At 37.1% G+C, this 22,756-nt stretch overlaps 1 protein-coding gene across 2 annotated transcripts in view; it reads right to left on the bottom strand.

Annotated features, from left to right (window-relative positions):
• The window catches only part of LOC136034990 (serine palmitoyltransferase 1-like), a 47,645-nt gene that overhangs the window by 23,228 nt on the left and 1,661 nt on the right, over positions 1-22,756 (bottom strand). For both annotated transcript variants that reach the window (XM_065716559.1, XM_065716560.1), the window contains exons 2-3: positions 12,512-12,594; positions 1,735-2,107 (exon numbers count right to left, since the gene is read on the bottom strand). In XM_065716559.1, coding sequence (XP_065572631.1) covers positions 1,735-2,107; positions 12,512-12,538 — 400 coding nt within the window. In that variant the 5' untranslated portion in view covers positions 12,539-12,594. The remainder of the gene's footprint in view (positions 1-1,734; positions 2,108-12,511; positions 12,595-22,756) is intronic.

The raw sequence follows: 22,756 nt of genomic DNA, 5'->3' as shown, positions 1-22,756 counted from the left end.
CCACGAAAAAGGATGGGCTTACCATGGAGGCGAACAAATGAAAGACAAAATTATTTGTTTACGTTTGACGACTTCTTCAGTACGAATTTTGTGTTTTATGTTCCAGCAATGGTAGTATAGGGGTTAGATCAAAATTATGTATAGAAGCTTTATCACGCTAAATTCTGAGAAGACCCCACAATATGACAATCTTTGAGCCAGTTCTAAACGAGTCGATGGGCAAATAAAACTGCATACTTGGCTTCAAACATAATGTATTTCAGCATTAGTGTTTATGCACTGTATGCACTAAAAAGTCTCGAATGCTGAAAACGAAAGCATTTATACATATGTATGTTATTACAATGTATTAGATATAAATTTACGTTTCTTAGCTGTCCTTGTCATTGAAATTTTCCTGTCTTGATTATGCTAAAACCATGGTAGGATTTTCTTCAAAATTAACAAAATTCCCTTTTATTTTGGAGGTCAGTCTGGACCAAAAGATAAAAGGAGAGCCTCATGTGTATAAATTTTTTAACCCTTTCATACATAAAAAACATGCGCGGTCTCGAAAGGAGAACGATTGCTTCTCTAACGAAAGAAGAAAATACAGCCCAGGACTTAGTCAAGGCTCTGAAAGTCATTATGGTGCTTACAAGTACCACATATTATCACAATCTGCGAGGCATTTCTTAACGAATCGAGGGGCAAATAAAATTGCTTGCATTACTTCTAAGCAAGACAGTACCTGTTTTTTTGGGGGGTGGGGGGGTGGTGGGTTTTGGGGGGTACGAAAAAAAAATCAAAAATCCGCGTATATACATTTTTGTTGTGTTTTTACGAGTCTGACAAAAATTTCAGTGGAGTCAAACAACCTCTGGATACGGCCTTGCTTCTAAGAAAATATTCCAGCATTAATTTTTATATATTCCACTAATTTAAAAGTATCAACTGTCTAGCCTGAATGAATTTATGAATTGGCAGGGTTTTCTTAAAACTTCCCAAAATCTTACATTAATTTTAGTTGTAAAATTTCAGTTGATTCCTGCTTCCAACTCTCTCCATTCCATTTTTCAATCCTATCTCATTTTTCAACGAGCAGGACAAACTCAATGAAAAATTAAGTTTCGCATTAAGTTTTCAACGAAAGTTTCTTTTAACTGCTCAAGTATTTACTGTGTCAGGTAATTCCCACCTCAGACGGTCCCCCCTCAGATAAATCCTCCCCGTGCATAAAATTTCCTCAATCAAAATAACCACGTTTCGTAAAATTACCAGTTTATTTAAAACCACAACTGACTCGTTTTTTTTTTGTTTTTTTTCCTTCGTCAAGGTATAAGGCATTATGGACAGGAAAATTTGCTCCAATGTGTTCATTTGAAAACTTCAACTAATTCTTACTCCTTTTTTACTTGTGAAACCACAAATTCTCGATGACAACTACTCACCTGTAAGAGTTTGCTAATTGTTAGTTTTTGTATCTCCTAAAATGTTACAGATTCTTGCCACTAGATTATGTAATCCCTATGCTTTTAATTTTCTGGAAAAAATTCAGAATCGATAACCTGCAAATTAATCAGCGAAGTAACGACCTACAGCAGAGAGACATTAAAACACTTCCTCCTTAAGTGTATGTCATTCCTTTTAGAACCCATTCATGTCCGAATTCAGTTATTATCAAAGTTGAATTGTATGCTTGTTGTACGTGGACACCGGTCGCCCCTTAATAGGAGATACAAAATAAATAAATACCTGTAGTTCCATAGAAAGCTCTTGGGCCACATGAACCCACGCCATACTGTTTAATCCCTTGAATAGCTTTTTCATCAACCTCTTTACTTTCTGACAGTCCAAGATAATTGTGTGATGCAAGATTAAGACACTTTTTAGAATTGACTATGATCTCTTTTCCAATTCGGCCATCTACAACTGGTGCATTAATAACATGTGGATCGGGTACAAAATCTTGTGGGACAAATGGTTCTGGGGTCCATTCATCAATAAGAGCTTCTTTTTCACTTTCTGTTAAGGCCTTTTCTTCTGATTGATTGGAGCTTTTCTTTAACAGCAGCCAGAGAACCCAGATAAACAAAGCCCCCTCAATGAGGAGATGATAAGTTGGAACCTAAAAACAAAAAATGACTCAAATATTTTAGTACAATAGAATCTTGCTGCTAAGGCCCTCACTTCTCAAGACCTATAGACAATCGCCATCGATAGCGGGATTGTAGAAAGGCTTAGAACTTCTTTTTTTAACTAACGATCCGAATTCATAATGTTACTTGGTTGAGGGATTTTCATCAACAAAATACTAATTGCAATCCGATCCAAGTGAAATCTATTTATACAGGGTTAACATTCCTTTAATCTCTAAACTTGGTATTACATATACTTTCAACATAGTGAAATAGCTTAACGAATAGGCTTACATTACTTTTAGGTCTTCAAGTCTATAAAGAAAAACCAGAGGAACTTTGCACAGTTCTGATTTTTAATATTTAAAAGTGTTCCCTTCACTTCATTTTTATTATATTTTTTTTTGAAAGTCAACATATTGCTAACTTAGTCTTTAGCTCAAAGTTTATATTTTTCCATACTTTCGCACCATCACAACAGAATTTCGCTGAGCAAGAGAGGTTATATTTTCTTTTTTTTTCAGGGGGGACTTCCTCGAATCGCTTATGTTCATAAACATTCATTAAGCTTAAAGTTACCTATCGAAAGTTACGAGCGATTGAAGTTAGTCTGCATTTGAAAAAAGACGGAAACATACCCCAAAAGAGGAGTGATTTTGATAAAAATTGCACCATCAAATTTGACATATCAGCGACTCTATTGCAGAGCTTTCAAACTTCTATCTGAAAAAAATGCGACATTTTGTAAAAATCTTTTCGAGAAGGATGGTCACTGATGCGTTTTTGTTCCTCATTTTTCTTAAGACAAAAAAATTAGACAAATAATTCAAATAAAATGACAAATAAATGAAAATTCAGAGGGATATAAATTTATCCTCTAACATCACTTTATTTGGAGGAATATATACATAGATGAGCAAAAGATGAACCTGATTGTGAGGAGGGGAAATATCCCCTCTTATTGCAGAAAATATTCTTATTTAGGAGAATTCCTTTTCGGTCGGAAAAAGTAAACATAAAAAATTAGCCCTTTTTCTCTAAGTATTGCGGTGCAAAATTAAACTTTCAAGCGAAGAATGGGGTTGAGGAGTAGGTAGCCCCCCTCACATCTACGATAAAAAAATAACCCAAACAAAACATATACCTTTTTAACTATCTTCTAAAGAACTCATATATTCAAACTACTTGGAAATAAGAAATTATGCAACAAATCGTAACCATGCCCATATTCAAGGCATAGTCCCGAAGTCTACACTTCTCCCGCATAAGTGCCTGATTCCAATATATGTGACTTTCTGTTGATTTTTATAATGTAAGGTTAGTTTGATTCTTTCTGTAAAACTAAAAAATACACATTAAAAAACTGGGCTGATAATGGGTATTTTGAGAATCACTAAGCTAATGCATTTTTTAAGCTCAGGTCTTGTGAATTCAACAATGAGATTACGCTTCGAGCTTATTTCTACAAGCAAAAAGGTTACAAGATTTGATCGGATATTTAATCAGTTCGGTTTATGAAGTGAAGAGCTATTTATAAAATCAGGAGGAATTGTAATATTTAATTGTGAGGAATTTATTGCAGGGAAGACATAGGAAGTACAGTAGCAAATACATAAAACTTATATTACTGCTACTACTGATGAAAAATTATCGCCACTCTGAGCCAACTGAGGCTAACGCATCTGTTCACCCTCATTCCCCACCACAGTATGGTGTGCATTATTTGCACACTTGGTTAGTTGAAACCTCTTTCCAGGAACTCTGATCATCTGAAAGACACCCAATGCGTTCTGGCTTCAATTTTGAACATTTAATTATTTATCAACGAAATTTTGGAATGAAGATACTCGCATAATTTTCGGTCCTCGCTTCAAGTATTTAAGCATAAGTATAATTAAGTAGGCCTACAAGTATACTTATACTTAACACTAATCAAGTATAATTATACTAATTAAGCATAAAAGCGTAATCGATTACGCTTTCCCGACTTGACCATATGGGGGGGGGGAGTGGAAGGACGGTTAATTCGGAAAAATTAGAAAAAATGAGGTATTTTTAACTTACGAACAGGTTATCGGATCTTAATGAACTTTGATATTTAGAAGGACCTAGTGTCTCAGAACTCTTATTTTAAATTCCAACCAGAATTATGTTTTTATCACCCCCAAGCAAACCAAAATGGATGTTCCTCGCTCGCTAGCGTATTCCTGTCACATAATCAACGATAATTGCTAATGTCACTGCCACATATAAAAAGTGACATTATCCTAATTGACAATGACATAATATGTGACATATTCCTGTCACATAATCAACGATAATTGCTAATGTAAGCAAAACAATGCCCTATTATTAGCATACTACTTACACCAGTTCACATACACCAGCAATAATTAAAACTACACAAGATTCAGCAATTTCAATTAGCCAGTCAAACAAAAAAGTACCATTTAGCGACTGTATACTGTATACTTGAACTGTTATTCAATTGCCAACTGGTTGGCTATCATAAAGCAGTTGGATTAGCCAAACAGTCAAAATATTAACTAAATCTGATTAGCAGAAACCAAGGTATTCCAATCCACCCCCTATCCAACGCTAACGAGCCATTTGCGGATTATTCATCTGCCCCTAAGGAATTACCAGATACCGAAACGGTTGCTAGCCGTTCTGAACCCTATACGTCCGATACACCCGATACTCATGCAGGATTTGGTAGCACAGGCTTGCAAAGACTTTGCTCTTTGGTTCCAAAAGATTTTGGTCGCTTTTTAAATAAGTCGTCATCAGTTGATGCAATGTCAAACAGTTCGTGGTAACGAACTGTAGTAAGGAGCGACCCGGCTCAATAGTAACCAAAACTCTAAAAAATGGAATTTTGATACCAATAGCTACATGAAAAGAATCGCATTTTAATGCTGGTTTTAAATATATAAGTTTCATCAAGTTTAGTCTTACCCATCAAAAGTTACGAGCCTAAGAAAATTTACATTATTTTAGAAAATAGGGGGAAACACCCCCTAAAAGTCATAGAATCTTAACGAAAATCACACCATCAGATTCAGCGTATCAGAGAACCCTACTGTAGAAGTTTCGAGCTCCTAACTACAAAAATGTGGAATTTTGCATTTTTTGCCAGAAGGCAGATCACGGATGCGTGTTTATTTGTTTTTTTGTTTGTTTTTTTTTTTTCCCAGGGGTGATCGTATCGACCCAGTTGTCCTAGAATGTTGCAAGAGGGCTCATTCTAACGGAAATGAAAAGTTCTAGTGCCCTTTTTAAGTGACCAAAAAAATTGGAGGGCACCTAGGCCCCCTCCCACGCTAATTATTTTACCAAAGTCAACGGATCAAAATTCTGAGATAGCCATTTTATTCAGCGTAGTCGAAAAACTTTATAACTATGTCTATGGGGACGACTTACTCCCCCACAGTCCCCGTGGGAGGGGCAACAAGTTACAAACTTTGACCTGTGCTTACATATAGTAATGGTTATTGGGAAGAACACAGGCGTTTTCATGAGGATTTTTTTGGTGGGGAGGGGTTGAGAAGAGGGGGATACGCTGGGGGAACTTTCCATCGAGAATTTGTCACGGGAGAAGAAAATTTCCATGAAGGGAGAGCAGGAATTACTAGCATTATTTAAAAAAAAAAACAATTAAAAAATAAATGTGAAAAAGCTTTTTCAGCTGGAAGTAAGGAACAGCAATAAAACTTAAAACAAACAGAAATTATTACCCATATGAGGGGCTCACCTCCTTCTAATACCTCGCTCTTTACGCTAAAGTATTTTTAGTAATTTCAACTATTTATTCTACGGCTTTTGTGAGTCAGGGGTCATTCTTAATGAATTGGGATAAAATTTAAGCTTTAGTGTAAAGAGCGAGGTACTGACGACGGGGCAAATCCCCTCATATATGTAATAAAAACATAAGAATACAAAAGTTCTTTACGTAAGCTAATTTATAAGTTACGTAAATCTTTTACCAATAAAAAGATTCGTAAAAAATTAAAAGTTCTAGTTGCCTTTTTAATTAACCAAAAAATCGGAGGGCAACTAGGCTTCGTCCCCCGCTCTTTTTTTCTCAAAATCATTCGATCAAAATTATGAGAAAGCCATTTAGCCATTCAGCGTAGTCGAAAAACTTTATAACTATGTCTATGGGGACGACTTACTCCCCCACAGTCCCCGTGGGAGGGGCAACAAGTTACAAACTTTGACCTGTGCTTACATATAGTAATGGTTATTGGGAAGAACACAGGCGTTTTCATGAGGATTTTTTTGGTGGGGAGGGGTTGAGAAGAGGGGGATACGCTGGGGGAACTTTCCATCGAGAATTTGTCACGGGAGAAGAAAATTTCCATGAAGGGAGAGCAGGAATTACTAGCATTATTTAAAAAAAAAAACAATTAAAAAATAAATGTGAAAAAGCTTTTTCAGCTGGAAGTAAGGAACAGCAATAAAACTTAAAACAAACAGAAATTATTACCCATATGAGGGGCTCACCTCCTTCTAATACCTCGCTCTTTACGCTAAAGTATTTTTAGTAATTTCAACTATTTATTCTACGGCTTTTGTGAGTCAGGGGTCATTCTTAATGAATTGGGATAAAATTTAAGCTTTAGTGTAAAGAGCGAGGTACTGACGACGGGGCAAATCCCCTCATATATGTAATAAAAACATAAGAATACAAAAGTTCTTTACGTAAGCTAATTTATAAGTTACGTAAATCTTTTACCAATAAAAAGATTCGTAAAAAATTAAAAGTTCTAGTTGCCTTTTTAATTAACCAAAAAATCGGAGGGCAACTAGGCTTCGTCCCCCGCTCTTTTTTTCTCAAAATCATTCGATCAAAATTATGAGAAAGCCATTTAGCCAAAAAAAAAAAAAATATGCAAATTTCGTTTTGATTATTCCTCTGCGGAGAGCCAAAATCAAAACATGCATTGATTCAAAAACGTTCAGAAATTAAATAAAAAAAAAAACAAGTTTTTTTAACTGAAAGTAAGGAGCGACATTAAAACTTAAAACGCACAGAAATTACTTCGTATATGAAAGAGGCTGCTTCCTCATCAACGCCCCGCTCTTTACGCTAAAGTTTTTTACATTTTCAAAAAGAAGAATTGAGAGAAAGAGTCAAACTTTAGCGTAAAGAGCGGGGCGTTGATGAGAAAGCAGCCTCTTTCACATACGAAGTAATTTCTGTGCGTTTTAAGTTTTAATGTCGCTCCTTACTTTCAGTTAAAAAAACTTGTTTTTTTTATATTTAATCTAAACCAGAGGCGTAGCTACAATTTTTTTAATTGAGGGGTGGGGGAAGACACGGTACTATTGAAGTAGGTGCTATTCAAGCAGTGGTGAAGAATAATAACTATTTAACAAACACACTACTTGGTGAATTTAAAAACATTACGCAATATATTATAAACAATAAACACCGATTAAAAAACCATAAATATAAGTGCTGATGCTTGGCTTTTGCTAAAATTGTCAGCAATGAGCAACTGCAAACAACAGTAGTATAGCATAAACAAGTTTTTGGGTGGGTGAAGATGAATATCGTGTATACTCGGCTTTTTTCAGCCAGTTTCACCACTATTACTGCAGTACATATCCCCTTCCACTTCACCCAACCCCTACACATAGCATAGGATGCTCAATCTGATAAATATTCTTATAGCCCCGATTATCCCACTATTTATTTGCTCGTAGTTTTGAATGGATTTTGACTCTGTAAGATTTAATTTGTTTTACTCAACTTTTAACATATGTGATTTATTGAAATACTATTTATGATTTTTTATTGAATTGATTTATTTGTGGATTCGTCGATTTATACTAATAAATAGCATTGATATCAGCGGGTCATATAAAGTAGAAACAAAATCATAGATACAGGATTCTAAGCATACTAAGTAAAGATACAGGATATGTCAAAGTATTACCACAGATTGTGCAACATTATATTATGACATATTCCCCGTATTTATATAAGTAAGCAAGACGGCACTAGACCCTTAAGGTCCAAACCGGCGGTGCTGATCTCCGTTTCATGGCCCTTCAGCCAGGAAGTACAATGGGGGGTTGGGGGCCAACCATCCTGTGCTTTCACACACCCTTCCTGCTTACCTTCCCCCAGATTTTTCCAGGTACCCATTTAGAGATGGGTCGACTCTGGCTGAGCTTACAGAGTCACGCCACTGACCCCCGTCCCAAACTAAATAACTGGTCACAACTGGGATTGAACTCGTGACCCTTGGACACAGAATTTCCACGCCAGCGCGCCACCCACTCAGCCAGGACGGCTTTGAATTACCACATATTTTGCAACATTATATTGTGACATATTCCCCGTATTTAAATAGCGATCGTATTTCAAATTTGAAAGTATTCAAAAAATAAAGTTAGAAATATTAATTTATCCGTTGGGCATTAATTGACAAAGAATATCCAGAAAATCTGAACAATCCTTGGCATCATTGCGGCAGAAACCTTAAATTAATTCAAAATTGCCAGGTGGAAGGGAAATTAGGGAAATAGAAGTGGAAGGGAAATTTCACAAAATTTCTAACTATGAGAAAAATACATATATTTTGTTTAAATTCACTTTATTCTATTCTCAGCAGACATTTCGTAGATAATGCTGATGCAGAAATAGGGGGCTGATGCAGCCCTCTAAGTGGCGCTGGCGTTGTATGAAATTTGGCTAATTTCAGTCATAATTCTTAGCACATTTATATCAATTCTTTTTTTGGAGGTGGTTAAAATGCACAATATTTAGCAAAGCGATAACAACAAGAAGTCAGCATGGTACTATACATAGAGGTAGTTCTACATTTATGGATTAGAATGTGATTTCGAAACGTAAGAAATAGGATGTTCTCGTCACTTGTTGGCGTTGGAATTAGAAAATTAGAATTTGGAGCTGATAATAGCTATAATTATCAGCGCTTATTAGGCATTTCAATGATAAATAAGAGATTCGGAGCTTCAATTAGATACTGGAAATAAAAAAACAATTAAAGCATTCCTGGAACAGATCCTCCTCTACCAAACTCTATGACCAAACTACAACCGATTTGACCTATCTACTTAAAGCAGGAATATCATTATAAAAAAGCATCAAGTCTTAATTCTTTTTCATTCGGGATATTAAATTCACTGTATATCTACCTTCTAATTCTACAATTATTCCATTTCTGTCCTATTTGCAGATTTAGAGGATGCATTCATTTCCACTTTTGAAAGTTTTAAAACAAGAGAATCTTATATTGAACTGATATATTTTAGAAAGTAAAAGCACCTTAAACATCAGGGAAAAAAAATTGAACTGAGTAAATGTGGCGAAACGGGAAGCATAGAACATTTTCCAATTTTACCATTAACTAGGTTCACATTTTAAATACTTGACGATATGTTTTCAAAGGCAGTATATTTGGAAAAATATTAATGTGGAACATATTATGAACTGTAATGAACCCATGTTTGTCTCGTTTTCCTTATGTTAACAAGAGCTAAGAGCTCATATGGCACTTGTGACGAGGTCAGAAAAGCTAAGAGCTCATATGGTATGAGCTCTAGCAAAATTCTAAGAATCAATATATTAATTTAAAAGGAAAATCAGGGCTTAATGCCAGTCGGGATTTAAAACAAGAGCTCTGAGACACGAGCTCCTTCTAAATATCAAAATTCATTAAGATCCGGTCACCCACTCGTGAGTTAAAAATACCTCATTTTTTCCAATTTTTCCTCTCCCTTCAGCCCCCCCCCCAGATACTCAAATCAGAGAAAACGACTTTATCAAGTCAATTTGTGCAGGTCCCTAACACGCCTCCCAGTTTTCATCGTCCTAGCGCGTCCTGAAGCACTGAACTCGCCAAAGCACTGGACCCCCTCAACTCCCCCAAAGAGAGAAGATCTAGTCCGATTACGTCACTCCCGTACCTACGACATTTGCCTATTTTACCCAACACGTTTCATCCCGATCTCTCCATTCTGAGCGTTTTCCAAGATTTCTGGTTTCAACTCCCCACAATGTCACCAGATCTGGTCGCGATTTAAAATAACAGCTCTTAGACATGAGTTCATTCTAAATATCAAATTTCATTCAGATCCGGTCACCAGTTCTTAAGTTAAAAATACCTAAATTTTTCTAATTTTTCCGAATCAACAGCCCGCCCAACTCCCCCAAAGAGAGCGGATTCAGTCCGGTTATGTCAATCACGTATCTAGGACTTCTGCTTATTCTTCCCACCAAGTTCCATCCCGATCTCTCTACTCTAAGAGTTTTCCAAGATTTCAGGTTCCCCCCTCCAACTCTCCCAATATCACCGGATATGGTCGGGATTTAAAACAAGAGCTCTGAGACAAGAGGTCCTTCTAAATATCAAATTTCATTCAGATCCGATCACCCATTCTTCAGTTAAAAATACCTCATTTTTTTCAGTTTTCCCTCTCCCTCCAGCCCAACCCACAGATGATCGAATCGGGGGAAACAACTGTTATCAAGTGAATTCGTGCAGGTCCCTGACACGCCTACCAATTTCCATCGCCCTAGCACGTCCAGAAGCACCGAACTCGCCAAAGCACTGGAAATACCGCCCCCCCCCAAAGAGAGCGGATCCGCACCAATTATGCCAATCACGTATCTAGAATTTGTGCTTATTCTTCGCATCAAGTTTCATCCCGATCTCCCCACTCTAAGCGTTTTCTAATATTTCCGGTTTTCAAGATTTCTATTTCCCCCTTCAAACCCTTTAGCCTATTCCCCCGGATCCGGTTCAAATTGAAAATGGAGCATCTGATACATAAGATATTTCTGTATATCAAGTTCCACTAAGACCCGATCACCCATTCGTCAGATAAAGATACCTTAATTTTCACATTTTCCAAGATTTCCGGTTTCCCCCTTGAACTACCCCCAATGTCACCGGATCTGGTCGGGATTTAAGACAAGAGCTGTGATGCACAAGATCCTTCTAAATATCAAATTTCATTAAGATCTGATCACCCGTCCATACGTTACAAATACCTCATTTTTCCAAATTAGACTCCCCTAAAGAGAGCAGATCAGATCCGGTTATGTCAGTCATGTATCTTGGACTTGTGCTTATTCTTCCCAACAAGTTTCATCCTGATCTCTCCACTCTAATTGTTTTCCATGGTTTCTGGTCCCCCAACTCCCCCCAATGATACTAGATCCGGTCAAAAATTAGAATAATACATCTGAGTTACGAGGTCCTTCTAAATATAAAATTTCATTAAGATACGATCATTTCTTCGTAGGTTAAAAATACTTCCATTTTTTCTAATTTTTAAGAATTAACACTCCCCAAAGTGAGCGGATTCGTTCCGTTTATGTCAATCCCGTATCTAAGACTTGCGCTTATTTTTCCCACCAAGTTTCATCCCAATCTCTCCACTCTAAGCATTTTCCAAGATTTTAGGTTTCCCCCTCCAATTCCCCCTGATGTCACTGGATGCAGTCAGCATTTAAAACAAGAGCTCTGAGACACGATATCCTTCTAAATATCAAATTTCATTAAGATCCGATCGCCCGTTCGTAAGCTAAAAATACCTCATTTTTTTCTAATTTTTCCAAATTAACCATACAGCAGGAACAGTGCAGGTTGAAGAAAATTGCCAAAAACTGAGGCTAATTGTTAAAATTGTAATATTTTGCAGGAGGCAACGACTTGCCTTTTGGGATACAAAGGATTCACACTCCATTTCAGTCACAGAGTCAGAACTTCATAATGATGGTAAGTTCCAAGCTCTTCTGCGACTGAGGGTAATGCATAGTGACATAAGTCAAACAAAACATCTTGTTCCAGCTGTCATATATATTTCTCATATGATTCAGGATAATCTGAGTGTGTGAAGATCTTCTCCAGCATGCATTGTCAAAGAAACTAATGCTAGCCCTTACTTTCAATGCTTGCTGACAAAATGATGGGTCTTTCAAAGATTAAACAGCTATCTGTTTGCATCTGCAACATCTTTACTGAAAACCATCAATTTTCGGAACCTTGTCGCGTGTCTGAAACTACACAGTGCTTCACCACTCAGAATAAAGGAAGTGTTTAAAATGGCACCGTTTTCTATTACCCAGTTGACTGTCACCATTCTTGTTAGATACTTGGTGGCTCTTTATCTCCTCACATATTGCAATGCTTCTTAAATATGATCTAGTGCCTATCAAAGTAATAAATATATAATCATAATAAATATACCAAAGAATTTGTACCTGACATGTTTTAAAGCATGAAACGGTGAATTGAGTTTACACCCAACATGAAAAATAAGCAGCCATGGATGAACAGTATTGCATTGAAAAAAACAAAAACACATTTAATAGACCTATATTTAATAAGCACAAAAATAAAATAAACTACCTGTTCAAATAACAAGAGCAAATTCATGTTTGAAGCAATTTATTTCAGTGAATATGGCTTACAGACTTCGCTTCCAAAAGGTTCTGAAAAAGTATAGATTATAAATTGAGCTTCTTAATTATATATGTGTGCAAATACTAAAACTATGGATAGATAGAGGGAACAGGGATGCAGCATAGGGGGACTCCCTCCATGTTCCAAGGTGTCAGCATGCAGTGCTTATCCCTTGGAACTTTGGGCATCTTTTGTGTCTAAATTTAGTTTATGTGTGCAAATTTGTTGGTACATTGGACTATAAAGTTAGAACATTCTTTATACCCCCATCCCCTCTCTAAACTCAAGACCCTAGCTTCACCCCTGACAGAGGTTCCAATTGCTATGAGTGGGTGATTCCCCCCCCCCCTTAGATTTTGAAAAATGTCTTTTATGTAATTTTATTGAAAATAACTCGAACCCTGCATTTCTTAATTGGCATCACTGGATACATTTATATATTCCGGTCGTCATTTATATTCCCTGTGTCCCGGTCGTCATTTGTGTCCCGGTATGTAATTTCATCAGTTGAAAAACATTACGTCAGTCGACAAATAACTTCATGACGCATACAGCTCAATCCTTATAATGACGTCAGTCGACAAACATGACGTCAGTCGACACACAAATATGACGTCACTCGACATACACACACAGACAACTTATTTTTATGTATATACACTAGCTGTTGGGGTGGCGCTTCGCGCCACCCCAACACCTAGTTGGTGGGGCGCTTCGCGCCCCCCAAGCCCCCCCGCGCGCGTAAGTCGTTACGCGCCATATTAGTTACGCGCCATTGTAGTTGTGTCCCTGTGTCCCACCTGTGAATATAGATAGATTTATATATGTGTTTCAAACTACGTAAAAATTGCGAATATACAACATTTTTGGCTTTCCCACTACTGGGAGCTTTCCGTTTCCAATTGCCAGCAATTGATCTGAAAATGTTTGACCAGAGTCATCGTTTTGCAATCGGACACGCATATTTGTAGGTAATTTTAATATTTTTACGTGTGCCCATAAATTAGAATTTTTCAGGCAAGCATTCATTTCGTCTGCAGGAGTTGATCTAGGTATTATAGGTAATGTTTGCCTGAAATCTCCCGCAAGCAATATTAATGTGCTGCCAAAGGGTTTCGAATTCCCTCGCAAATCTTTCAAGCATTGATCCAGAGCCTCGAGCGATTTTTTGTGTGCCATTGTGCACTCATCCCAAATAATAAGTTTGCATTGCTGCAATACTTTACCCATCCCAGATGATTTGGAAATATTGCACGTGGGAGTTTCTGTAGAATGCAAATTCAGAGGCAATTTCAAAGCGGAATGAGCAGTTCTTCCACCCGGCAGCAATGTTGCGGCTATTCCGGACGACGCAATTGCCAACGCTATATCATTTTTTGATCGAATTGATGCCAGAATCAGTTTTATGACAAACGTTTTACTAGTACCTCCTGGCGCATCCAAAAAGAAAATTTCTCCAACGTTGTTATCGACACAATGCATTATCGTATCATAAATGTCTTTTTGTTCCGACGTTAACTTGGAAATGTTATTTTGTACATACGACAATAGATCACTCGTACTGTAACTTTGTTCACGATCCAATTCTACATTTGTCGAAACAGCAGCGATACGGTTAGGTGAAGGTATTCCCAAATCCTGAAGAGGTTTGTTTGCCATACGTACGCACAAATCTTCTATAATAACTAAAGTGTAGTTATAAATTTCTGATGTAAAATCACAAGTCATATCTGACGTCTCTAGCTGTTTTCGATGGAGTATATCTTCGGACATTTTTGACTTATATTTTTCCCATAACTCTGTAGGAGCTGATGGAGAGCAAGTTGTTAAAATGATGCCAAACAATGCGCGAATTTGACTTGGAGTTGACGTTTGGCATGCGTCATTGATGCAGTTATCCCAGTGTTGGTCATTCTCCAATAAATTCAGAGCTTGGCATGCACTACGGTAAGTGTCATGTATAGTACCGTTTACAGTTCTCAAATACTCAAAGGATGTCGGACCGGGTACATTCACCAAAAGCAGGCGTAGAAAGAAGCATTCATGTTGATTGGGTGAACGGTGTAGAGTCTTCCTATCGTGGTATCTTTGAAGATGGTAGGTTGGCCGTCGACTGACTTACCCTGTTTTCGACGTTCAAATACTTTATTTTTAGTATTCCACGTGTAATACGAAGGCACTTCAGTATACAGCAGTTTTTTTGCAAAAGAATCATTTTTGCAAAGCGAAAAGAAAGCGGTTAACTTTGTATCCGGTGGATTTAGGGCTCTTTGTTGCACGTTGGTTTCCGAGAAATAAACACGTTGACCATTCTGTAAATGTACCGCTAAGTGAACAACAGCTGGACTACGTTCATGTATCGGAAATGAAAGAATTCGCCAAACAGCTTCATTACTGCTTATGTATCTTCCAGCCTGATATTGTACGATTTCGTCGATATCTTTGATTTCGGGCTGCAAGCCAAAAACTGCCATGTCACTGCCTTTGTTGACGTATTTACATATGTATTTGATTGCCTTTACGGAGTTACAGTATTCAACGTTTATGTGTGCATTAAATGTTTTTGATAATAACAGGGAATATGGAACAACCCACTGGTTATCTACTTCGATGGTGATACCGTTACGCTTCTTTATTATTGCTGTTTTACCGCCATCTTCAGTAGATCTTCTTCTATATTGTGGGTAACCATCATTGCCAGTAACTGTGTTTGATACTAAAAGTCGAGGATATTGCTTGGTGCACCTTCCTTTGGCCATGCATGGTGAATTTTCGTTCAGTGCACCGCAAGGTCCATGTATCATATTTTTTACAATAATATCATGTAACCCCTTATCGACATTTTCATCAGGTATTTCAGCGGAAATCACATCATCAATTTCGTTCGAAGTAATTTTTTTATGTAGCCAGATTAGTATATGTGCGTGTGGCAAACCTCGTTTTTGCAATTCCACTGAGTACATCCAGCATCGCACTGAACCAAACACTTCAAGTTTTACTATGTAGTTTATCAGTGATTTCAACTTTTGCCGGAAGACACGGGTCGTAATGTCATGTCTATGAACCGCCGATTGTCCTTGAAGTAAAAGCTGCTGTATCTCGTACCAAGATTGATTACATGTAAATGTAATAAATAAATCTGGACGACCATAGAGACGAACATACGCAATAGCATCTTGAGCATATTCATGCATATGACGGGGACTGCCAGCATATGATGAAGGTAAAATTGTTAATCTTCCCACGTTTGTGGTATTACCGTCATTTACAACTGCACCTCGCAAATGAATGTATTGTTCAGAGCGGAGCTTGGTCTGATTCAGGCAGATATATAGCAAACGTTCTGATTCAGGTTTAGCATACATATCAACAACGTATTGGTGAAACAATTCACGGCATTTTAAAATATAAATTTCTTCATCCTGCCGAATCATTAGTCTATAGGAATAATAATGCATTGCAGTGCATTTCTTATTCATTTCTTTGTTAGTGGCTGGATTCATCAATTTAATATTATAGTGATAGCCGTCAGCTCCATCCCAAAAAATGATAGGATATTGTAGGGCATCGTAGCATCGATGAGTTTCAGCAATTCTTAACAACTGAGCGTTTCGCTTATGAAGAATAATATCTCGAGGTAAAAACTGATCACCGACCATAACGATTGCCACTTCGTCGATAGTTGGAGCATTGTATCTACGCACATGTTGGCCAGGAGGCGTTTTGTGAGCGGAAATAACAATTTTATGCGTATCAGTAGGCATCAAATCGATGGCTGTTTTGAACAGACGCACTAAATTATTATTTTCGTGGAAAAGATGTTGCAATTAGGAAACGATTGTCCTTTCAACGTTGGGAGAAATTTCGCAAAGTGCATTCAATTCAGAATTTCTATCACTGATGAAGTACAATTGTAAAAATTTATGATTCTCGCCTGAGAATGGTAGAAGGGAAGGGAAATCACATCATTAATTTCGTTCGAAGTAATTTTTTTATGTAACCAGATTAGTATATGTACGTGTGGCAAACCTCGTTTTTGCCATTCCACTGAGTACATCCAGCATCGCACTGACCCAAACACTTCAAAATTTACTATGTAGTCTATCAGTAATTTCAACTTTTGCCGGAAGACACGGGCCGTAATGTCATGTCTATGAACCGCCGATTGTCCTTGAAGTAAAAGCTGCTGTATCTCGTACCAAGATTGATTACATGTAAATGTAATAAATAAATCTGGACGACCATACAGACGAACATACGCAATAGCATCTTGAGCATATTCATGCATATGACGGGGACTGCCAGCATATGATGAAGGTAAAATTGTTAATCTTCCCACGTTTGTGGTATTACCGTCATTTACAACTGCACCTCGCAAATGAATGTATTGTTCAGAGCGGAGCTTGGTCTGATTCAGGCAGATATATAGCAAACGTTCTGATTCAGGTTTAGCATACATATCAACAACGTATTGGTGAAACAATTCACGGCATTTTAAAATATAAATTTCTTCATCCTGCCGAATCATTAGTCTATAGGAATAATAATGCATTACACTGCATTTCTTATTCATTTCTTTGTTAGTGGCTGGATTCATCAATTTAATATTATAGTGATAGCCGTCAGCTCCATCCCAAAAAATGATAGGATATTGTAGGGCATCGTAGCATCGATGAGTTTCAGCAATTCTTAACAACTGAGCGTTTCGCTTATGAAGAATAATATCTCGAGGTAAAAACTGATCACCGACCATAACGATTGCCACTTCGTCGATAGTTGGAGCATTGTATCTACGCACATGTTGGCCAGGAGGCGTTTTGTCAGCGGAAATAACAATTTTATGCGTATCAGTAGGCATCAAATCGATGGCTGTTTTGAACAGACGCACTAAATTATTATTTTCGTGGAAAAGATGTTGCAATTGGGAAACGATTGTCCTTTCAACGTTGGGAGAAATTTCGCAACGTGCATTCAATTCAGAATTTCTATCACTGATGAAGTACAATTGTAAAAATTTATGATTCTCTCCTGAGAATGGTAGAAGGGACCCTGCTCTATGATAAATTTGCCCTTTTACTTTGAAAGTAGACATAAATCGATCTAGATTTTCGATTTGGGCTCCAAACGACGTCATTTGGAAACATGAATTATATTTTCTGATTTGTGACAAAAAACGCTTAGATTCTGACGTAGTTCCAGTAAGAAAAGTCTTCAATGGCTCTGGTGGTGCAGCCAATAGAGGAAGTTTGGCATAGTCCCGATTTGAACACATCTACTCAAGCTATAATCATCGACTGGGCTGTACCTGAATGCCAGGCGATAACTTTCAGGTTGCTCTGATTCCTCGGCACACTTTCTTTTCTTACTTTCTCTATCAGCAGCAAGCCTGATTTCTTGATGTTCTTGTGATTCCTCGGCACGCCTTCTTTTATCACTTTCTCTTTTAGCAGCAAGTCTGGTTTCATGTTGCTCTGGTAGTTCCTCGGCATGCCTTCTTTTTTCACTTTCTCTTTTAGCAGCAAGTCTGGTTTCATGTTGCTCTGGTAGTTCCTCGGCACGCCTTCTTTTTTCACTTTCTCTTTTAGCAGCAAGTCTGGTTTCGCGTTGCTCTGGTAGTTCCTTGGCACGCTTTCTGTTCTTTCTTTCTCTATCAGCCTCAAGCCTGTTTCCTTGCTGTTCTTTTGATTCCTCGGCACGCTTTCTTTTCTTACTTTCTCTATCAGCCTCAAGCCTGTTTCCTTGCTGTTCTTTTGATTCCTCGGCACGCTTTCTTTTCTTACTTTCTCTATCAGCAGCAAGTTTTTTTGGCATAGACTCTTTGAGCATCTTCCTCGGCTGTTGCCATTGTAAGTTCATCAGTCATTTTACAGTTAAACATTAATAGATTTCTACGTGAACGCATGTCTTAAATATCTTTAATGACGTCACCGTCATAACAAAAATGACGACAACTAACTTCGTGACGTCAGTCAACACACAAACATGACGTCACCCGATAGACGGACCCACACATCCACAGACAACTTATTTTTATATATATAGATGAGAAGAACAAAAATTAGTCCTGACACATTTATTTTATAATATAATAAGGATTGCAAAAGAAACTCCAAGTCAAACCAGTAGCAATGAATATCTTAGATAAGACTTAAAAGGCTTATACATTAGATTCAAGACTTATGTTTATGCAGTAGCCAGGGTATTTACCTTAATTCACAATTAAAAGCGATTAAGGTGCATCCCAGAGCTGTTCAGCTCCATGCTGATGATTAATAATACACAAAGTAAAATAATTGTCACTGTACTGAAGCACCAGTGAAACGCCAATAAAAACAATCAGTTATTAGTTACCTGGATTGAGGAATCTCAGTCATATTTCTACAGTTTGCTGTTTCATTCCACATCCAGTTGTGATTTGAATGATGTTAAATATGGAATGGTTGTTGTGTCTTCACTGAGTCCATTTCAACCAATAATCACTCTTCAGTGAAAAGTTTTTGCATATCCTAGTATTCAGTCTGTTATAGAGCTATTTTGCATGTCCTCTTCTTTGCTTGATCCATAATATTTGGCTTGAAAAGACTACTACTTAGCTGGCTAAGATATTTGTGGGTTAAGATCATGTCATCACAGCAGCATCAAAATACTAGAGCTAATATTTTCAGTTTCTCCAGCCTTTTCCTGTATGGTAGGTTTCTGGAGACCAGTTATCACCTAGTTGCACTTCTCCAAACTCTATCAATCAACGTTGTACCATATTTGTACAAAAGAGGTAATACAAGCACCAAAGTCCAAAATATGTCTTGCAATTGCTTTGCCAAGTCTTACAAAGACTTTCTGTGAATGGCTTGAAATAGTATGTTTAAGCAAACCAAGGCTAGATCTAGCCTTTGATATCAAATACTGCCAGGGCTCAAGTAGTATGCTATCAATCATTATTATTGCAGCCCCACCCTGGTGTACTATTCAAGTTGCTAACCTCTTCCCTTCAATATTTTCCAGAGAGATATATTTATTAAACAAAAAAAAAACAAAATAAAACAACCGTAATAACAGCCACCCTGAGAGGATAAAAAACTTGTCTGAGGGGGTGGCAAAAATACATTATCCCCTCAATTGGTATTAGCAGAGCTGGTCCGTGATTGCATTTGGTCTTTCTTTTGAGATAACACTGTTCCAGAAATAATACATTCTTTTGCCAATTGTTGCTATAAGAGGTTTGAAATATATGTATTTTTTGTCATATGCTTAGTGGACATGGACTGTTTTTCATACAGTTTTGGTTTATCAAAACACATTTACAATCCTATAGTTATCAAATTGTTTGGATAGCATATACCATCTTTAGTTTTAAAAACACCCCTCCCTACCAGCTCTTCTTGAACTTTTGAATTCAATCCATGGAACATTTTAAACCTGGACCTTCAGGGGATGGTAAAGAACAATACAAAAAATTTACAAAATGGTATGTATTTGTATATCATATATAATCATTAGTTTTTAAAAACACCCCTCCCTAATGCCAGTCTTGAATCTTTGAATTCAATCCCTGGAATATTTTGGAACCTGCGCCTTCAGGGAATGGTAAAGAGCAATATCAAAACTAAAAAGTGCATAAACACTGCCTTCTGTAGGTTTAGAAGCTTAGCCCTTGAGGTGAATCTTATGCCCTTTTGATCCTTAAAATTTATTTTAACATAGAAAAATATTTTTTGAGGGACTAAGAACTTTATTTTTTTTTTGGGGGGGGGGACTTGGAAATTTACTTTTACTTTTTTTGGAACATAATTTTTTTTAAGTAGTTGGAACTTTTTCCACAGGCATACAGACTCATAGGCTTACAGAAATGCAGACACAGAAACAGACACACAGGCACACAGACAGACAGATACACAGACAAACAGACAGAATGAGGTTAGGTTCTTCACACAGTGGATACCAAGGGAAAAATACCTGATCATGATAAGTGCATATGACACAGCAAAGGTATGCTATGTCATAGGACTGCCATTTATCAATGTATAATAATGAACTTTAAGTAATAAACATGTTTAAACTTAACCTGTCTTTATTTCTAGACCTGTTACCAGAAGCAATTGCACTGATAGTTTCAAACTAAGCTATGATGTATGAAAATACTGAAATAAAAATATCTTTTTACTGCATTTTCAGTATATGTGAAGGCCATTACCCTCAAATAATAAGCTTCAGACACAACAACCCCCCCCCCAAAAAGAGCAAGAAACCCAAGTCTAAAGTCCAAAGAAAAGAATTTGTCCTTGAATTTGTTCAATCATATGTTGAATTTGTTCAGATCATATAGGTCTAAAAAAGCACCCAGGGTCGAAATAGCCCTTCAGAACCTGGGGACAAGAGTTGTAAGTTATGCCCTGAAGGCATATAAGGTTTTTATGGAATGGGTGGTTGTAAAAACTTTGGATAGGGCTAATTTGAATAGAAATTGGAAGTTATAGTGCTCTTTTTAAGGGTCAAAAAGTAAATTTAGGGCAAAAGCAAAATTAGCAAATTTAACCAGCCCCCCTCCTCACAAGCCCATGATTTTCGAAAAAAAACATCCAATGAAAATTTTGAGATGTCTACTCTCTTCAGTGTTGTTGAAAGATCCTGTGATTATGCCTTTGGGGATGTCAACCCCCTTGAAGCCCAAGGACATATTTAAGACTTTGATGCTCCTAGGCCCAAGCATATTTGCAGCTCTGGTTTTCTGAGATTTTCAGGGAAGCCCTGAAAATTTGGTAATAGTGGAAAAATTGATCAGAATGTATGAGTCAAAAGTAATGGAAGAGAGAGGTGATACTGAACTTTCAGCTGTCATTCCTAGGAGACATATGACAGTTTATAAGAAGCCATGGAATTCTTGTGTTATTTTCAAATCACTTTTCTGTCAATAGGCTACATGGCAGCTGAATGCAATTGGCACTTTGACAGCAAATAATATTGATTCAGTTTTGCTAAAAAAAAAACCTTGTGATAAATTAATTGCATCCCCTGGAATTATGCACTTCTAGGCCAGGGCCTAGTAGGCCTGCTGGTAAATCCAAGCCTGCACAGCCCCCAGATAGAGGGCTGTAAGATAGGCAATTGGTTCCCTGTTTATATATAGTATATGTTTTTTAGAAAGGTATGCATGTTTGACCTTTACTTTCCAAAAAGACCATGGGCATTCAGGTTAGCTTTCCAGAGAAGGTTGAGGAGAGATGATCAATTGACCAAAAAGGATGGTAATATTTGTATACTACTTCTTCTACAACAATTACCACCACTACTATTGCTGACACTACTACAACTACAACCAGAGTTCTCCATTTAAAATATTGATGGTAAATTTGAATTAAATGAAAGACAATATGTGAATGCACATTAAAAAAAAAAACATATCTCAAGATTGTACTTGAGTATTAAGTGGGAACTTTGAGAAAATGCTTAAAGAGGAGGGTTAATTGACCAAAGGGCAATATATGCATGCTACTACTGCTGCTACATTTACTATAGTACTACAACTGCTACTTCAACTACTTTCTCTGTTGTAACTACTTGTAAAGTTAAAAGCATTAAGATGAAAATCACAGAAGTACATAAATAAACAGGTTATCAAAAGGATATTTCAGCCATGTCATAGCAACAGCTAATTGTATTAAGTTGAAATTTCCAGGACTTGATGAGAGGCATGCTCTACTAGCCAAAAGGTAGTTTGCTAATACTACAACTGCTGCTAGTATTACTGCTATTACAACTGTGCCTAAAAGGTATGAAGCTGAAATTTTCAAAGAATTTTGAGAGGGAAGGTAAACTGAATCTCAACACACTGTCTGTATGCAGGTTGTAAAAGCAATAGCTTAGGAATGGTTTAGTGTATGAAGTTGAAACTTAACAGGTCTTGTTGTGGGGGATGTTGAGCCAACCAAAAAAAAATATTTTTATCCTAATGCTACTGTTTCTACTTATATGACTGCAACTGCTACTACTATTGCCACTTCTACTACTACTACTGCTACTATTATTACTAATACTACTATTGTCACTAAAGCTCAGGTTTCTTCCATTAATTCTACTACCATTAAAATAAGGGTATTAAGCCAAAAAATTTGGAAAATATTTAAACTTCATGAAACTAAATCAAAACACACTACATCCACAGATGCTGTCAAGAGGACATATCAGAAATGCTCC

The sequence above is a fragment of the Artemia franciscana genome, chromosome 13, assembly GCF_032884065.1.
Source record: "Artemia franciscana chromosome 13, ASM3288406v1, whole genome shotgun sequence".
Taxonomy (NCBI): Eukaryota; Metazoa; Arthropoda; class Branchiopoda; order Anostraca; family Artemiidae; genus Artemia; species Artemia franciscana.
The sequence above is the reverse complement of the archived record's forward strand: the minus strand, read 5'-3'. Positions and strand labels throughout refer to the sequence as shown.